The 15,632-nt window shown below is 45.5% G+C and overlaps 1 protein-coding gene across 1 annotated transcript; it reads left to right on the top strand.

Moving 5' to 3' along the window:
* The first annotated feature begins 6,008 nt into the window (after positions 1-6,008).
* Positions 6,009-14,302, top strand: LOC125945308 (uncharacterized). Its single transcript, XM_049667079.1, has 3 exons — positions 6,009-6,975; positions 9,228-10,179; positions 13,945-14,302. Exons 1-3 carry the CDS (start codon positions 6,080-6,082, stop codon positions 14,296-14,298), a joined length of 2,202 nt encoding a protein of 733 aa, XP_049523036.1. The 5' UTR covers positions 6,009-6,079; the 3' UTR covers positions 14,299-14,302.
* Positions 14,303-15,632: the final 1,330 nt, after the last annotated feature.

The following is a 15,632-nucleotide window of genomic DNA, read 5'->3' on the forward strand; positions in this document are numbered from 1 at the left end:
GGCCTCGCTGAACGCATGCGCGCGTACTACGCTTCAATTTACGTTTTATTCTCTAGTGCTTTTTCAGTGTGCTAAAAATATTTGCTTGGCGTCATGTGTATCTTTCGGTGTTCGAAAGGCGTAATGTTTTGCAAGTTTATCTTGCGCTGTTTGTGGTATTTTCACTCGTTGCCGAGATGTTTTTCAAGAGATGTCTGTTGCCGTTATTCTGCCCTGTTTTTGTGCGTGAACGAGTAAGGATATTGAATTGTTTAATTTCTAGTGTTCGAGTTTCTAGCATTTCAATTTCATGTACTCATGGATGAATCATGTTCTCCCTAGTACCTGCTTTGTAGACTTGCTTTGGCAAATTTTCCTATTGCGCTTCTAGAATTGTCTCGCTTTGTTTTCAAATCTGTCCTTTGTGTTATGACCCACTCCTGCCTAAGTCCCCATGTGAGAGGTCGGCAGTACTCCTGAAATAAATAATAGAATAGCGGAAGCCTGACTATAGAAGGGTGACACGTATTTTGTCAAATGAATGCTCTGGCAGACTGATATGTTTTGAAAATGGGAGATGTGGCAGTGCGCGGGTGTGAGCTCTGTGGTTATTTTGACGGAGTCTGAACACGGTTCCAGTCTGGCCTATGTTGGTCGCAGACCTCACAATGGAGCATGTAGACCACATTGCTGCTGTCACAATTTAGAGGTTCCTTAATTTTGAATGTTAAATCAGAGGAAGTACCCTTAGCAAGACAGGTTGAAGTCATGTGCCTGCAGACTTTGCAGCGTGGTTTACCACAAGGTTTGCAGCCTGATTCTTTGTTTTGAACCGTGGTTGTTCTTACCACGGTTATATATATATATATATATATATATATATATATAACAAGGGGCGATGAATTTGCTTCGCGAAGCAGGAAGCAAGACTACGTTCGAGCTGGTACAGTCGCAAGTAACCCCCCCCCCCTTTTTTTATGTGCTATTGTCATTTTTTCTTTTTGCTTTACATATCATATTTATGAACCAGCATGACTACATTGTTATGTGTGTATGTATGGACGTTTGTAACTTCTTTGAAGGAGAAGCAGTGCTTTGTCATTGCTTTCCTACAAGATGTCCCAGTGCATTCTGCCCACTCCTACGGTACTTATAAAGTCCCTACATACACGGTTTCCCCGACCAGTTTTTAATAGCTTTTTGTTCGGACAGCTTTAAAGAAGGTGAATGTTTTTCTACTTTTCGGCACCTGAATACTTATACCGGTACAGGCGACTCCAGCAATTCTTCTTTAACCTTCTTGATGCGAGAAGCAAAAATTCAGCAACCGGAAATCCGGATTGCAAAACAACTGGGAATGGAAACCCTAGAAGCGGTAATTGCGGAAGCGGGACTGGTGTGAGCGGCGAATGAGGGCGCACATCAAACGGTGGCGCCACTTAGCAAAATTGGCAGTGACGCGTGGATATAGAGGTGTTGTAGGTAATCTAGCGCGATTTGAAGGTTATCGCGCGCGCGCGTCGACCGGCCTAGCTGGCCGTTTCAGAAATGCGAAAATCAAGATTTCGCGGTCTTCTCTCCCCCTCGTTGGCTGTTCCATGCTACAACAATTATCCAGGGCCATGACGCACTCGCCAACCTTTCTCTCTATTTCAAGCTTTCCATTCGTTGTGATCACGGTGCCAGGAGTATATATCTTACACCGTGGTTGTGATCAATAGCGTAGGCTTGGTTGCCTCTTATCTTCGCGGACGATAACAAAATCGTCGAATTCAAAGCGTCCAATTACTGATAATACCGAAGAATACGTTGCGCGCAATACCAGCACTGCCTGTTCCGTGAAGTAAAAAAAAAAATTGACAATGTACCTTTCGCGGACGAGGGTGACCGCAGTTTAAGGAACAGCAAAAAGAGTGAGGGAAGCTGGACCTCCCTCTCCTCGAAAGAGGATTCTGGGCCATGGCGCTGTTCTTAGGCTCTAAGGCTCTATTCTCGGCACGCTTGGCGGTTGCACGGCCGCCGTTATCCACCATGTTGGCTCTCTCATTGGCTGTCGATAGGTCGCGTGCTTTGAAATTTGAAGTTTTACAACAGTGATCTTGCGTCATTCATCAGAATGATGAAACGTAACGTGGAGCTGCAAATTTTATCGACTAATACTTTTTTGTGGTCCTTGGCACTTATATTGCGACTTTAGCACTTTAAGAAGAAAGTGGACGGTGCATTTTCGGGAACGCGAATTATGGTAATGAGCGGCCATGTGCAATGGCGGTCGAGAGGCGTGCGTATCGCCGCATTTCCCCTGTCATATGGGGCGATGAAAATATTTTGTTCACAACGAGTGTTGATAGAATTGATAGAATTTGCACCGCTCTCGGGTGGCGTTGGCATTTCAGTTTGGGCCATCATATTTATTAAAAACAAGTTTATTTGAAATACTATTGGTTGAACAGTACAAACCTTCTGCGACTTTTTGCATTTTTCACTGCTGCGTTTGCATTGTAATCAAGCATAATAACTTTTCCCTTCATCACAGGCTATGACAACGGCGGCTTTCTAATTTATAGAAAGAAATGTACGCAAGGCGGCGCCTTTGAGCTTCCTCACGCGCTACACGCGGTGCCAGTAAGCAGCGAAGTGAACAAGAGATGGCAGCGCAGGCGCTTGCGTCGCGCAAGCGGATACCTGTGGCGCGCGCAATGCTATAGATGATATTCGGCCGCTTCTCAGCCAGACAAGTCGGGCTGAGTCACTTGCATTTCTCGAGATAGCGATAACGCGACCTAGAGCCTGCGCTCATCATCACTGGTAGGTCGCGTATGTTGTCTCAAGGTAGAAAGCAAGCACGTGGGCGCGATTATACGATGACTCAATCCGTTTCTCGAGGACACGCATCCAAGCTAATGAAGCAGACGACAGCTTGTACGCCTGCAGACGACGGAAGCGAGAAACGATTTTGATGGAATAATCGTACGCTTTAAGCTATACCTGCTTCATTTTCACTCGGGAGGAAAACCATTTTGCTTTATCAAGAACGCTAGGTTCAATGCCTACAATACAGTTTCTTAGGCGAAACCTCAAATTTGCGTCACATTACGAAAGCAAATCAGGGCCATCAGCGCCATTTTGTAAGCGTCGCGTCTACATCACGCCTCGAAGAAAATGGCGGAATGTCCAGAATAGCGCCTCTGGTTTTTGGTCGACGCTGGCGCGATAACCTTCAGATAGCGCTAGACTGTACTTCTATCTAAAGCCGAATACCTTCGAATACTTTCCGAAAAATACCGCCATCTACTCTCTCCTCCGCCGTCTCCTCTCCTAAACAGCTGTTTTTTTTTTCTTTATTGTTTGCTTGCGAAACCAATTCGACGGTGTCGCCCCTCGAAAGCTCCCGTAGAAGTTTTCGGGCCGAGCGCGCGCCGCCAACCGCGGCTGTGAAGATGGACTTTCAACATGGCTCTGAAGCGGGGACAAAAACAAAGAAGTGAAAGCGCGCACTATCATCGTCCAATCGGAGATACAGGAGAGAGAGAAGCGCCGTTGTTCAAAAGATGGCGGTACTATTCCTAAGGTAAATGTGCTTTACGTCTAGCTCCTCCTCCTCCACCGCTCCGTTTAGGCGTGGCGTCGTCTGCTACGGCGTCCGCCATTATGTTTCCCATCTCGGGAGGCACACGATTGTGCCACGATATTCATCTCCAAATGCGCTTTTCATGTTGACGAAATTACTCGAGGAGGTGGTAGTGGATAATGGTAATTCAGGGAAGCTCACTTTTTCCGGGTAGAGTTTTGATGTTGCCACGTGATATCGTCCTATTTAAACGTCGTGCTTTGCTTCGAGGTATGGTGCTGTAATTGATCGTCTAGAAAGTATTCAACGTGGATTGCTGCGGTCACGCACCCCGTATGGCTCACGCCTAATTTACTGATCTTTACTGTTGTGGTGTGCACTCGTACTAATACGCACTGCAACACGAATTTGAATGGTAGGAACACTAAAAAAAGAACAACTTAATGTACGACAATCCTTCAAAGTGAGTCTGTAAGCAATGGCAGAGCCACGAAATAATGCGTTAAGCTTAAAAAAATTAAATTATGGGGTTTTACGTGCCAAAACCAGTTCTGATTATGAGGCACGCCGTAGTGGGGGACTGCGGAAATTTGGACCACCTGGGGTTCTTTAACGTGCACCTAAATCTAAGTACACGGGTGTTTCGCATTTCGCCCCCATCGAAATGTGTTAAGCTTGTAGTAGCATATCGCGACCTTCAACGATTAAACGTTTCCGTGATTTGTTAACGCCTAATACATCTTAGCACCATTGAAATAAATCCTGGAACTGTACAGTTTGATGGCGCAGGCATGACAGTCGTATTACTGCTTATAGTTAAATGGCTGCGTAAGATCACGCCTTCTTGTACCATAAAAGCGGACGCGTCCGTGCACAATGTGCTTGATCGCCGAGTCTGAAGCGCCGATGTGCGAAATGTTTAGTTGTGCACGCGCTATGCGCATGGTCGCGCATCCGATGAGTCTATGTGCAATGTGCTTGATCTCCGAGTCGAAGCTGCCGATGCACGAAATACTTGGTTGCGAATTCCGAACCACCGATGCCCGAAAGGCTTATATGTAACCCACCGTGGTTGCTCAATGGCTATTGTGTTGGGCTGCTGAGCATGAGGTCGCGGGATTGAATCCCGGCAACGGCGGCCGCATTTCGATGGGGGCGAAATGCGAAACACCCGTGTATCTAGATTTAGGTGCACATTAAAGAATCCCAGGTGGTCTAAATTATACCGCAGTACCCCACTACGGCGTTCCTTATAGTCAGATCGTGGTTTTTGCACGTAAAACCACATAGTTTAATTCTATATATATGTATATATATATATATATTCATTTGCACGGGTAGTGTCTTAACTTCTTGCATGTTGTAAAAGAACTGTTCATGTCTATATGCTGCCCGTAATTAGGTAATGCGAAATTTCATAAGGCTACATCAGCCAATGGAAATTCTGAGCTATTCAATCATACAGGTGCGTGTGATTTGAAGTATAATGCGACATTAGGTGATCATGATCATGTTTACGTCATGATTTATTATTAGAAACGCAGACGAGAGCCACGCTATCTGGCATTATGATTCATCGGTCAACATACAGCATTATTAGGTCCAATCAGGCTAACCGGCCTGTTAGATCATACGACCGCCTGGGCCACAAGGTCCAGTGAAAGGTTAAGAAAGTTAACTTAAATGTCTTTTCTCTCTTTTTTGCGCTGTTTAGGCATAGAATGGGCGAAAGATGAAGCTAACCAATCATAGTGAACAGCATAACTATATGTACCTTCTGCAAAGAAAGAGCGCTCTATGACAAGAAAATAAAGTGCTACAAAACATTCAAATTTCACTGAAATCCTTCCTACTTCATACCGTCTTTCATACTACTTCATATCGTCTTTCTTCATAGTACTTCGTATAGGCACCACACGTACATAAATAGCAGCAATTAGCTAACTTCCACGACAAAGGTGTATGACTTTAAAGACGACACACGAGCTCCCAGTTAGTACCTTGTACCTGCTGGAAACGTTATTGCAATATCACCGACCACCTGGTACCTTTGTGCTTTTTAATTTCTATACACACTTTTGGCGCGCGTCCCTGGGCTTAGCTAGCCAACTTGGTCAACTTCCCGGTAGATGTATGATAAAACACGCTGTTTACATAGTTCATAAAGAGATCCAGGCTCATGCTCGAGGTTAGTGTTGTCTCAGTATTGGTGGCACGCATTTGATCACCAGATGCGAGAATCGTCAGCGTGCAGTTTTGGCATTTCTCGTACGGTCTTCGGACCGCATGTTCTCTTTCATGTAAGCGGCTGACAGATGCCGACATTTTATTTCACTTGGGTGGAAGCACGCTTCCAAACACGAGGGCGATGCGTTGATAGAACCACGTAGACATACTTTTAATGGGAAGCAGCTGATTATTCGCTAACACTGTTGCATTCTCTCTCCGTGCAGGTATTACGCGTCACCAGAAAAAGACAAACGTTCACGTGGCAGCATTGCATTTGGCCACACCCGGAGCTGGTGGATCATGTACAAAGTGCCGCATGAAGAACATGCCTTCGACACCACACGCGCAGTCGATAGGGGCCAAACCGAATGTAATGAGCAGAACCTCCCATGCACGAGTGAATGTGGTGTAAACTGTCAGTTACTGGCGCAACGTCATGAGTATAACAAAGCACTTCTCGGCGCTAGCTTGGAGGTTCGTGAAGATTGGCGAGGAAGCAGATGTGACGTCCGTATTGCGGTGGTCCAGTCAAGCACTTGCGGCTATTTCCTGTACGGGTCAGGGGAAGACCCCCTCAAAGCGAGGGCACTGGACGTTGTTGAACAACTACTCAGCCGCCACCGCTGCATCACAGCGATTGAATTCAACCACAACTGGACGCTTCGTCCTTCGCTGCTCCAAGCTGTAAAACGTAATCGCTTTTTGAGAAGTGTCACTTTCTGCGGAACATTCGATAAACCTGACTACGTTGCATTCATCATCGAGGTGACGAAGTATCTCTGGTGGCTCAAGAATCTTGCCTTTAAGGTTTCGAACTTCGAGAAGGAGTCGTTCGCAAATGTGTTCACGTTTAATCACTCACTTCACTTGCACATGAATTATCTGAATACCCTCGACGTGGCAGATCTGATGATGCCCGACATTGAAGCTAGGCGACTCGTTTGGGCGCTCATTGCAAACAAAAGCATCAATGACCTCACCGTAGGAAAATGCGTGTTTTTCTACCACGATGAAGCCTCCAACGCACTCTTCCGCAGATACCTCTCCAAGGAAAACTCGACGCTGCGGAAACTTACGCTCAAGTCGCAACACTGTTTTGACAGCAGGTCATTCCTCAGCCAACTCATCGACGCGATCTGCAAGATTAATACCCTGGTGGAATTGAATGCGGACATCATCGTGGTTACCAATATATTGTAAGTACAGCTCTATTTGTATTGTGGATTGACGCTACCACCGAGAGATCTCTTATGGAACTTTCCCTGCTTCAACACTGTAGTACCCAATGCATTATAGATATATGATAATTCGTATATCTAATCTTAGTATATCTTAAAATTCTTATTTATGTGTGGCAAACTTAAAGCATATCAAATATATAGTAGCTCTCTTACTAAGCTGTAACGAGCTTTCGGTGGTGGGAATGGTCAGCTAATATATATACCTAAATTATTAGTAACGCTACAAAAGAAAAAAAATTACCTCATACACAATTCAGTGTTGTTTTATAGTGCAGTTTTCATGGCCACAAATAATAGTGATCAAGTTCTAATTTTCGTGGATATCAGTCAGTCATAGGCAACATGGTGTTGAAGTGTCAGTATCGTGTTTGCAGTGTCAGTTACTAGACAGTGCACAACCTGGTCAGTAAACGAGTTTTAGTATAGCGTATTAACGTAGTTCACGTCCAGACGCCATTCAACTAGCCTTTTAAATTTCGCATACGCGATACGTATAAGTGATTTTACCAGTTTGCAAAGCTTCGCGCCTGCGTGCGAGAGGTTACACAATTACAGCCGGGAGCGTCTTCCAATTATATTTTACATGTCAGCCGATCCACGGTGAAATCAGTACAAGCGTGTCGTTAATGCCATCCGAAATCACTCAACCTGAGAGAACATAAGACGTCCGTGACCTCCGAGATCTCGTGGCTGGCGCGCTAGCCACTGCTCTCAGAGGCTATGTGACACTGCGCCTGGCGATCGACTTCACCGGAAGGTTGCGCTGCAGTCTGGAAAATTTCTCTCGTTAGGCATCGAAGCGTTTGAAATGAGAACGCAACTAGAAAACTCTGCAAGTTTATCAATATTACTGTGTCGTCGAAGGCCTAGAGTTAATATAACCAACTCTAGAGCAAAAGGTCTACATACCGCCATGTATTGAAATCGGTAACAGCGAGGGCGCCGCCATTTTGTCATTCTGTGAAGGCGCGCAGAAGGCGACCACCTCAAACAACAATTATGACATCAAAGTTTTTGGAATATCCTTCGTGCCTTTCAGAAAAAAATGTACAGAATAGATTTACACGTTGTCCATGCATACGTGGCATGTGCGAATGCTTATTTTTGTATCATATTTTAAGTATTTCTACAGTTAACAAAATTGGTGGTAGCAACATGCGGCGCGTTTGCGGTTACCACTTTTTTAGAGTACAGCTCCTAGGCGTCCGTCCCTACTGCGTGTGTCATCGTTGTCACTCGTAACCGAGCGAACGAGCGCAGCGAAGGATGAAAGAGTGAACGCAGAGCGGGGGATGAAAGACGCGGGAGGATGGCGCAGCGGAGGCGGAAAGTGGAGGAGGGGCTGGGGAAAGCGTGGGGAGAATAGCGTAGTTCGGCGACGCACGGCGCTAGCCCTGTCCAGTTTGTTATTGCCCTGTTTCGGGGACTTTTTTTACACACGCGCGAAGGTTGGCGCATAGATACAATCACTTATGGACACCATGTACGTTAGCGAAATTTAAAGCGTGTTTCAATAGTGTTCCCGGATCGTAAACAACTAAATCGCTGTATATACTTTAGTATAGCTTAAAATGCTTGCGTAGTGATTACTATAGCGACGCAGCGCTAATCTATCGTAAGTTTCGAAGCAATGCCCCAGCTAGTCTTTTAGAACAGGGGTACCGAACAGAACGCACTCGCAAGCAGCTGTGACGCGACCTTAATGTAAAAGTTCACGCAGTACAAGTGAACCTAACGTACAGAAAATGTCGGTCTACTGCAACGAATCATGCTTGTAGTAAGCAGAATAGTGACCAATGTGGCTTTGCTTTTCGCTTTCCGTGAATTAGGGTAATTTTTTTTCAGCACCTTCTGTAGTGTATACAAACATGCGTAGTCGACGATCTTTGAGATCGGGCTCTGCGCATCGGACTCTTGAGATCGGGCTCTTCGAGATCGGGCTCTTCGCTCGTCTCCATGTACATTGTGCATGCGCTCTTGTTAAGCCTAAATCACCAAAACGTTTACGACAGATTTCGCAAACAGCACCCTAGTTGTTCTCACCAGTACTGTGCTGTGTTAACATGACGCAAGTCTAAAGCAAGTACAAACTTATGTTGGTGAAAAACGAACCGAACGACTTGATGCATTCGGTGTTTCCCCCTCTTAGATCAACAGTTTTTTCAACAGTTTTTAAAATAATACGTCTTTTCTATTTGTGTTTCCAGCGCCTGTACGGTCGCCCTCTTCGGAAACTTGGTCACCCAAAGCGCCACACTACGCAGCCTGCGGCTACCTTCGACACAATGCGAATGCCGTGCGAAAATGTGCAATCCCAATCTCCAGCTTCCCGATCCCAAAGCTGCGCAATACATGGAGCCCTGGCTCACTGCCATGCGGAAACCAAGAGCGCCGCTCAGCCAGCTCTGCATCGACTTGCGCACCTTCGGAGAAGCTGAGTGTCACGCATTCTTCAATGCAGTCGGGGACAACGACGCACTGAAGTGGGTGGTCGTCGACTCCTTGCCCGACATCGAATGGCTCCATAAGGTCTGTGCAACAATCCAGGATCGAGGCCTGAATGATCGTGTTGTCATCAAGGGGCATTACATGCACTCCAACACAAACCAGCTACTGAAATGCCCGCAAGTAAGCTGCGCAACCATCGGAGGGTGCCATTTTATGCGCCTCAGATATGTCAACATGCAGCCATTTATCTCTGCTTTAGAAGTGGTCGGTGGCTGCGCGCACGTGACATCACTGCGGGTAATATGCGATCATTTCGATCGTAATGTTTTCTCCGCCTTGGCGACAAGTATAAGAGGTCCGTCTGCGCTCAGTGATGTCGACATAAGCCTGCGTTACAGTGGCCGCCTTCGTACACAACAGGAGCTTCGGGACGTGCAAGCGGAACTGGCATCAGCGCTGGCCTCCAACCTCAAACTAGTCCGAGTCAGCGTCCAGGGATTCGCGCTGTCCGACGAGGACCTGAGCGTGCTCGCCGACGGCGCTGGCAAGAGTATCTGCCTCACGGAATTCACCCTGACACCTACAGTAGCCTGTCTGATGAGAACGAAGTTCAATGAACAGGAACGAAAAGTGTACGGCTGTTCGGTGCGCAAGTACGAGTCGTGCATGGGAGTGTCCAACGAGAAGAACATCGCACTGGCGTCCATCCTGGTATGACATAGTTCTGACTGCTTCTTGTTCGTTCCCGATCACAAGAAACGTGATAAGGGCAGCGCTTACGTAGGACGTACTGGAGAGCTTTTAACGCTAGCGCGAATTCCCTCTAATAGGGAATTCGCGCTAGCGGTAAAATATTTACCGCGAATTCCCTCTAATATTGTTTATAGGGAACTCTGTGGCATTATCGCATTTAGCTGGCTTAGCCCAGACTAATTGGGTAGCAGAATTGCTTTGCCGTTGGTACGTCAATTAAAATAGCTGCTCGTCTTATTGCGATTAGTATTCTTAGCGTACCTTATGCACTTTTCGGTATCCGTCTATGTGCAACCGTTTTCTCTGGTCTCTTCAATAAAATAGGGAACCTTATACAATTTTCTGGTGGGCGAAGTTGAACCCGCGTCACACGGGTTGCTCAGCACAGAAAAAATATCCTTTAACGAGCTGCTGCTTGCAGCGTTGGATATGTGCCATTATTCAATGAACCTTATTCACATCAACTTGCGTCTATGGGTGGGCCACTCTTCGATAAAAACAAGAAAAAAATAAGCACTTCCGATAGGGTTGCCGAACGGCCGAGTGGAGGGATGGAAAGAGGGGTCGAGAGGGGGAAGGGGGTGGAGTATGCTGGCGACGAACGACCCCGTCAGCTCCCGCAGCCGCCAGTCTGTGTGCTCAATAAAGTTTAATAATCATCCTAATCGTACTTTGTCGCGATTTAAAACTGGAATGATGAAGTACACACGATTAACACGGTTACCCATGAACCGCGGGTTATATTTATGTCAAACGGTTAGGTCCTCCAACAGAAGTAAGCCCACAAGAAAAACAATACCACCTTTATTTTCATGACAGTGCAACAGAAGACAAAATAGAAGAAGTGCAGGCAAGCTGTGAAGAATCATAAAAAAGTTAAGCCTGGCTTATGCGTAGTTGTTCAGCGGAAATAAAAAGGTAGCCGGCGGGACATTTGGCTGTGCTGACTTGGTCAAGTCGGAACTCGGGGCCTTTACTCAATAGTCGGCGTTGTCCAACTAATTTCGGGACGGCTGGCATCTCTAAATGGCTATTGCGATTCGGAAGCCATGCACGGATTTTGCGGTATCTCAGGGGTTATCGCAGTGTGTCCAAAGGAAATCAGTCGGGGAACTGGTCACAATTCGTGATAAGCAAAAGACATTTACAGTGCAGGCAGAAAAAAAAAGAGGTAAGATATTGATATGACCTGATCCGCTGCAGGCCTATACCAAACCTTACAATGTAGGCATGTACGATATAGGCAAGAAATCCAAGGACCAAGAAGAGATTCCTAAATATGCTGCTAGATAACGCCGCGTCTGCAAAGGCAAGCGCGTGAGATGAGGCCGGCGGCAGTAAAAGCCTGATACGTGACGAGTGTCTGCAGTGCTAATAAGGTGTGTCGCCGCAATGGTTCCTTGCTAATCGCGTTTATCGCGAAATGGTTGCTGTTGATTTTTTGTTTTTGCCCAAGCCTTTTCCCCCAGAAATATGTGCCGCTAAGTCCCTCAGCGATGTGATGTGTTCTTTGGCTGTGTTCCTCTAAAGAGGAATTTCGAAGTGCTTGAACAGAGTATGATCGAAACTCAAGAAATTTTTCCACTCTAAGTTAGAAATTTAAACAGCGAACTGTTGGACCGCCGTGGTCATGACCCTTTTACGCATTTGCACATTTCGACCTTTTTTGTTGCATTATGGTCCATATATCATGTTTTGCAATATTCGAAACGAGTATTTAATTTGTTCAAAGCAAGAAACCGCCTTTCCTAGGCCCAATAAGAGGTCATGCACTGTTTTGCAGCTTCTTCCTCTTTTTCTGCTCTATCAAGCTACCGTGGCTGCTTAACCTGAATGACATGAATCATTCCATTTGCAACAAGGCATATGTGATGCACAATGGCCATCGAAATCTGGAAGTGGGCATATAAGTCATGTCGGATGCTTGCGCCATCTGCATATACCGGCAAAAAAAGAACAGAAGAATATTTTCTTTTTTGTGCTCACTCGTTTCAATTTTACAGCCATTACATTACGTTAACCATTACGTTAATGGCATACGGCAGGCATTGCCAAATCCTGACTGGGAGCTTGCCACTGTCGTTGAGAAGAAAAGTGTGCAATCAGTTGCATTCTACAGGTACTAACATATGGGGCAGAAACTTGGAGGTTAACAAATAAGCTCGAGAACAAGTTAAGGACCGCACAAAGAGCGATGGAACGAAAAATCTTAGGACTAACGTTAAGAGACAGGAAGAGAGCGGTGTGGATCAGAGAACAAACAGGGATAGCCGATATTCTAGTTGACATTAAGCGGAAGAAATGGGACTGGGCAGGCCATGTAATGCGTAGGATGGATAACCGGTGGACCATTAGGGTTACAGAATGGATACCAAGAGAAGGGAAGCGCAGTCGAGGTCGGCAGAAAACCAGCTGGGATGATGAAGTTAGGAAATTTACAGGCGCAAGTTGGAATACGCTAGCGCAAGACAGGGTTAATTGGAGATCGCAGGGAGAGGCCTTCGTCCTGCAGTGGACATAAAAATATAGGCTAATGATGATGATGATGATGAACGCCATAAAAGGCTTCAAGAGAACTGCCGAGGCCACAAGCACGTGCAGACAACTGCATGTATTAAACCATCATTCGCATCATAGCTGAACAATCGCAGCGTCAGTGCTCCCTGTAGTGATTTTATTGCAATACTCTGTGGGACTTACCAAGTTTAGCTTATAACGGAGAGTAATCTGGAAATAAATTCGCTTGGTACTTGCGAAGTATAACTTGCTACACCTGTTCATTTTATTGTTTAGTGCCTACCTGCAAATTAAGTAAAATTTGCCGTTAAGTTCCTCACATTACACGATCTCTGGTTCGGAATTTCTCCGGTTTAATAAGGTTTTGCCATTACATTTGGGCAAAGATGCCTTTTGAGTGCTTGAATCACGTACGATCGTACCTCAAAAAATTTTAGCTGAACAATATACAGATAATTCTGCTCGCTTTTTCTTTAAGCTGTGCACAAATTGCCCTTTTATGTCGTACTCAGGTCTACATACATATTTTACGGTATTTAAAGCTTATTTTGCGGTGTTTGGAACGAGTATGCGATTTGTTCAAAGCAAGGTACACCAACTTTCTTTGACTGAAGGAGCGACTGCGCGATGTGATGCACCCAGTTCTATGTCGTATCAAATTAACAAGGCATCCCCGCGTCGGTAGATGCTGACTATCGTTGCCCATTCCACACACTATGACATGTGACATCTGGCAACGCCCACGTGGATACATCGGATGCACACGCCATCCGCACACGTACAAAAAAGAAAAAAGCAATGAACCATCCAACATATTCATTTATTGCGCTCACTCGTTGCAATATTTAGAGGAAAAATTGTGGATCCACACTAGCGGCCGCTTGCGATGCTGGCTCTGTGGGTTGCTTTATTCGATATCCAAAGATTCCACTCGATTGCGCTTAACATAAGAATGCCTATACCAGGTTGCTAAGACAGCACTTTGGCAATTAGCGAGATTACCTCTTCGACAAACAAGCAATGCTATGATCCAAAAAGGTATGTTACGTACTTCGAGCCAAGCTATTTTACATTTTCTTATCTATTCGCGAGCGTTGTCAACTTCAATTTGTGCGCGACCTACAAAACGTGTCGAACGTTCCACCTTTGCAGGGTTAGCACCAGTCGTTCAGTTTTAACCACAATGTCTTATCTTTCTACGTGCAGGAATCAACCCGTAGGAATGCCTCCGCCGTATCGGCCGCTGCACAGTTCGTGTTGGGCGAGCAAGATTGCGTCGAAGGAGCACGTGACATTGAACTGATGCACGACCACCCACGTCTCCTCGAAATGGTGATGGAAGGTGCTGACGTCACTAAGGCCAAAGCCACGAATATGATCAGCAGCGCCCTGCGTCGTGTCCACCGCTGTACTCTTGAAGAGTTTATGAGAATGGCTGGTGTCGTTAAGGAGAGGGTAGTGTGCATCGGTCATCCGGGTACCAGGCTCGCGGACATTAATCACGACTGCTGGCTGCACATCCTTAGTTTCCTGAAGATAGGGGATGTTCGGCTAAATTGAGGCAGTCAAGGTAAGTAAAAGCAGTCCTAATAGGTTTTTCTGTTGTTTCTAGTGTGGTGTGGAGGTTAATGAATCCTCTTGATATATTATAAGGAAATGGGCTATGAATATTTGGAAACAAAAATTGAAATATCGGTGCTTTACAGTGAATTCCGAAAAGAGTGTACCGCACCAGCTTAGAAAGCAAGAAAAAAATGGTGTAAATACTGGTGGATATTGCTGCCACCCATCATCACCTTCTTAATGACCAAATAATAATAAACCTGAGATTAAATATGTATACCACAAGTTCTTAGAGATTCTATTATTTTTGCACCTAAGCGAACGGTGAGGGTACATATCGGTACTAGCTTGCACATGAGAAAATAAAGTTTTATGTACAAATATGCATTTTGAGGTTTACAAGAAGGACTCCATGATTCTCAGAGCGCACTACATGTGGGAATAGATTCTCCTTCAAATTTATTTTTAATATTGCCTCGCATGATAAAGGAACATCTGAGATTCTTGAACAGGACAGGAATCCTAGACTGACCAAATCAGCCATTCGAATTGCCGGGTCCTATACATTCATAGAGATCGTAATTCAACAGGTGCAGCATATCCCCCGCCACCTATCCCGGGAATGTCCCCGAGACATATATCGTTCGATAGTACATATTTAATTTACCTCGTGCTCTTATCCTGTCTTGCGCGTCAAAACTAAATAAATAATCGGCTAAAAATACATATCCAAGTAGCAATTTGCTGAGTAAAGAGTTCATTTAAATCATAAACGTAAACTTTATGGTTGCAATATAACCGACCGTCCCAGTTCGTAGGTTACAGCCCCGATTACGAGTTATACAAGTATCAATCCCTGAATTGTATTTACGGCGCTCACTCAATTGAGTTGGTTATATTTGCTTACACCTGCAGCAACCGGCAGCAGAGCTTCCAGAGGCCAAGCAGAGAGGTCAGCAAGGCAGATCCTTCTAGCGTCAACGTGCGGCTGCAACCTTAGCCAACTAGGTCTCAAGTACTCAGACCCGTTTCTGCACCACTTGACTCTCCACAATGGTACCATCGCCGAAGCTGTCCTCTTTTACGACGCAGCCGGTCTCCGTTTGCATATGCCGATGTGTAATTGTTCCGTCTTCTCTGACTGTTTCAAGTGGGTAGTGTTTCTGCAGTGACAAAGGCGACATTTGATTCCATTTCTTGTGTTACTTAAGGGGGCATGAAGGGCTACTGTTGCTCAGTTGGCACGTAGCAATCTATAACGCCAATGGCGCTGTGCTTGTACTCCTGTATTGTCCCTTTACTCTGTATTGTTTTCATTCTAATATACATCG

This window comes from Dermacentor silvarum, chromosome 5 (genome assembly GCF_013339745.2).
Source record: "Dermacentor silvarum isolate Dsil-2018 chromosome 5, BIME_Dsil_1.4, whole genome shotgun sequence".
Classification (NCBI taxonomy): Eukaryota; Metazoa; Arthropoda; class Arachnida; order Ixodida; family Ixodidae; genus Dermacentor; species Dermacentor silvarum.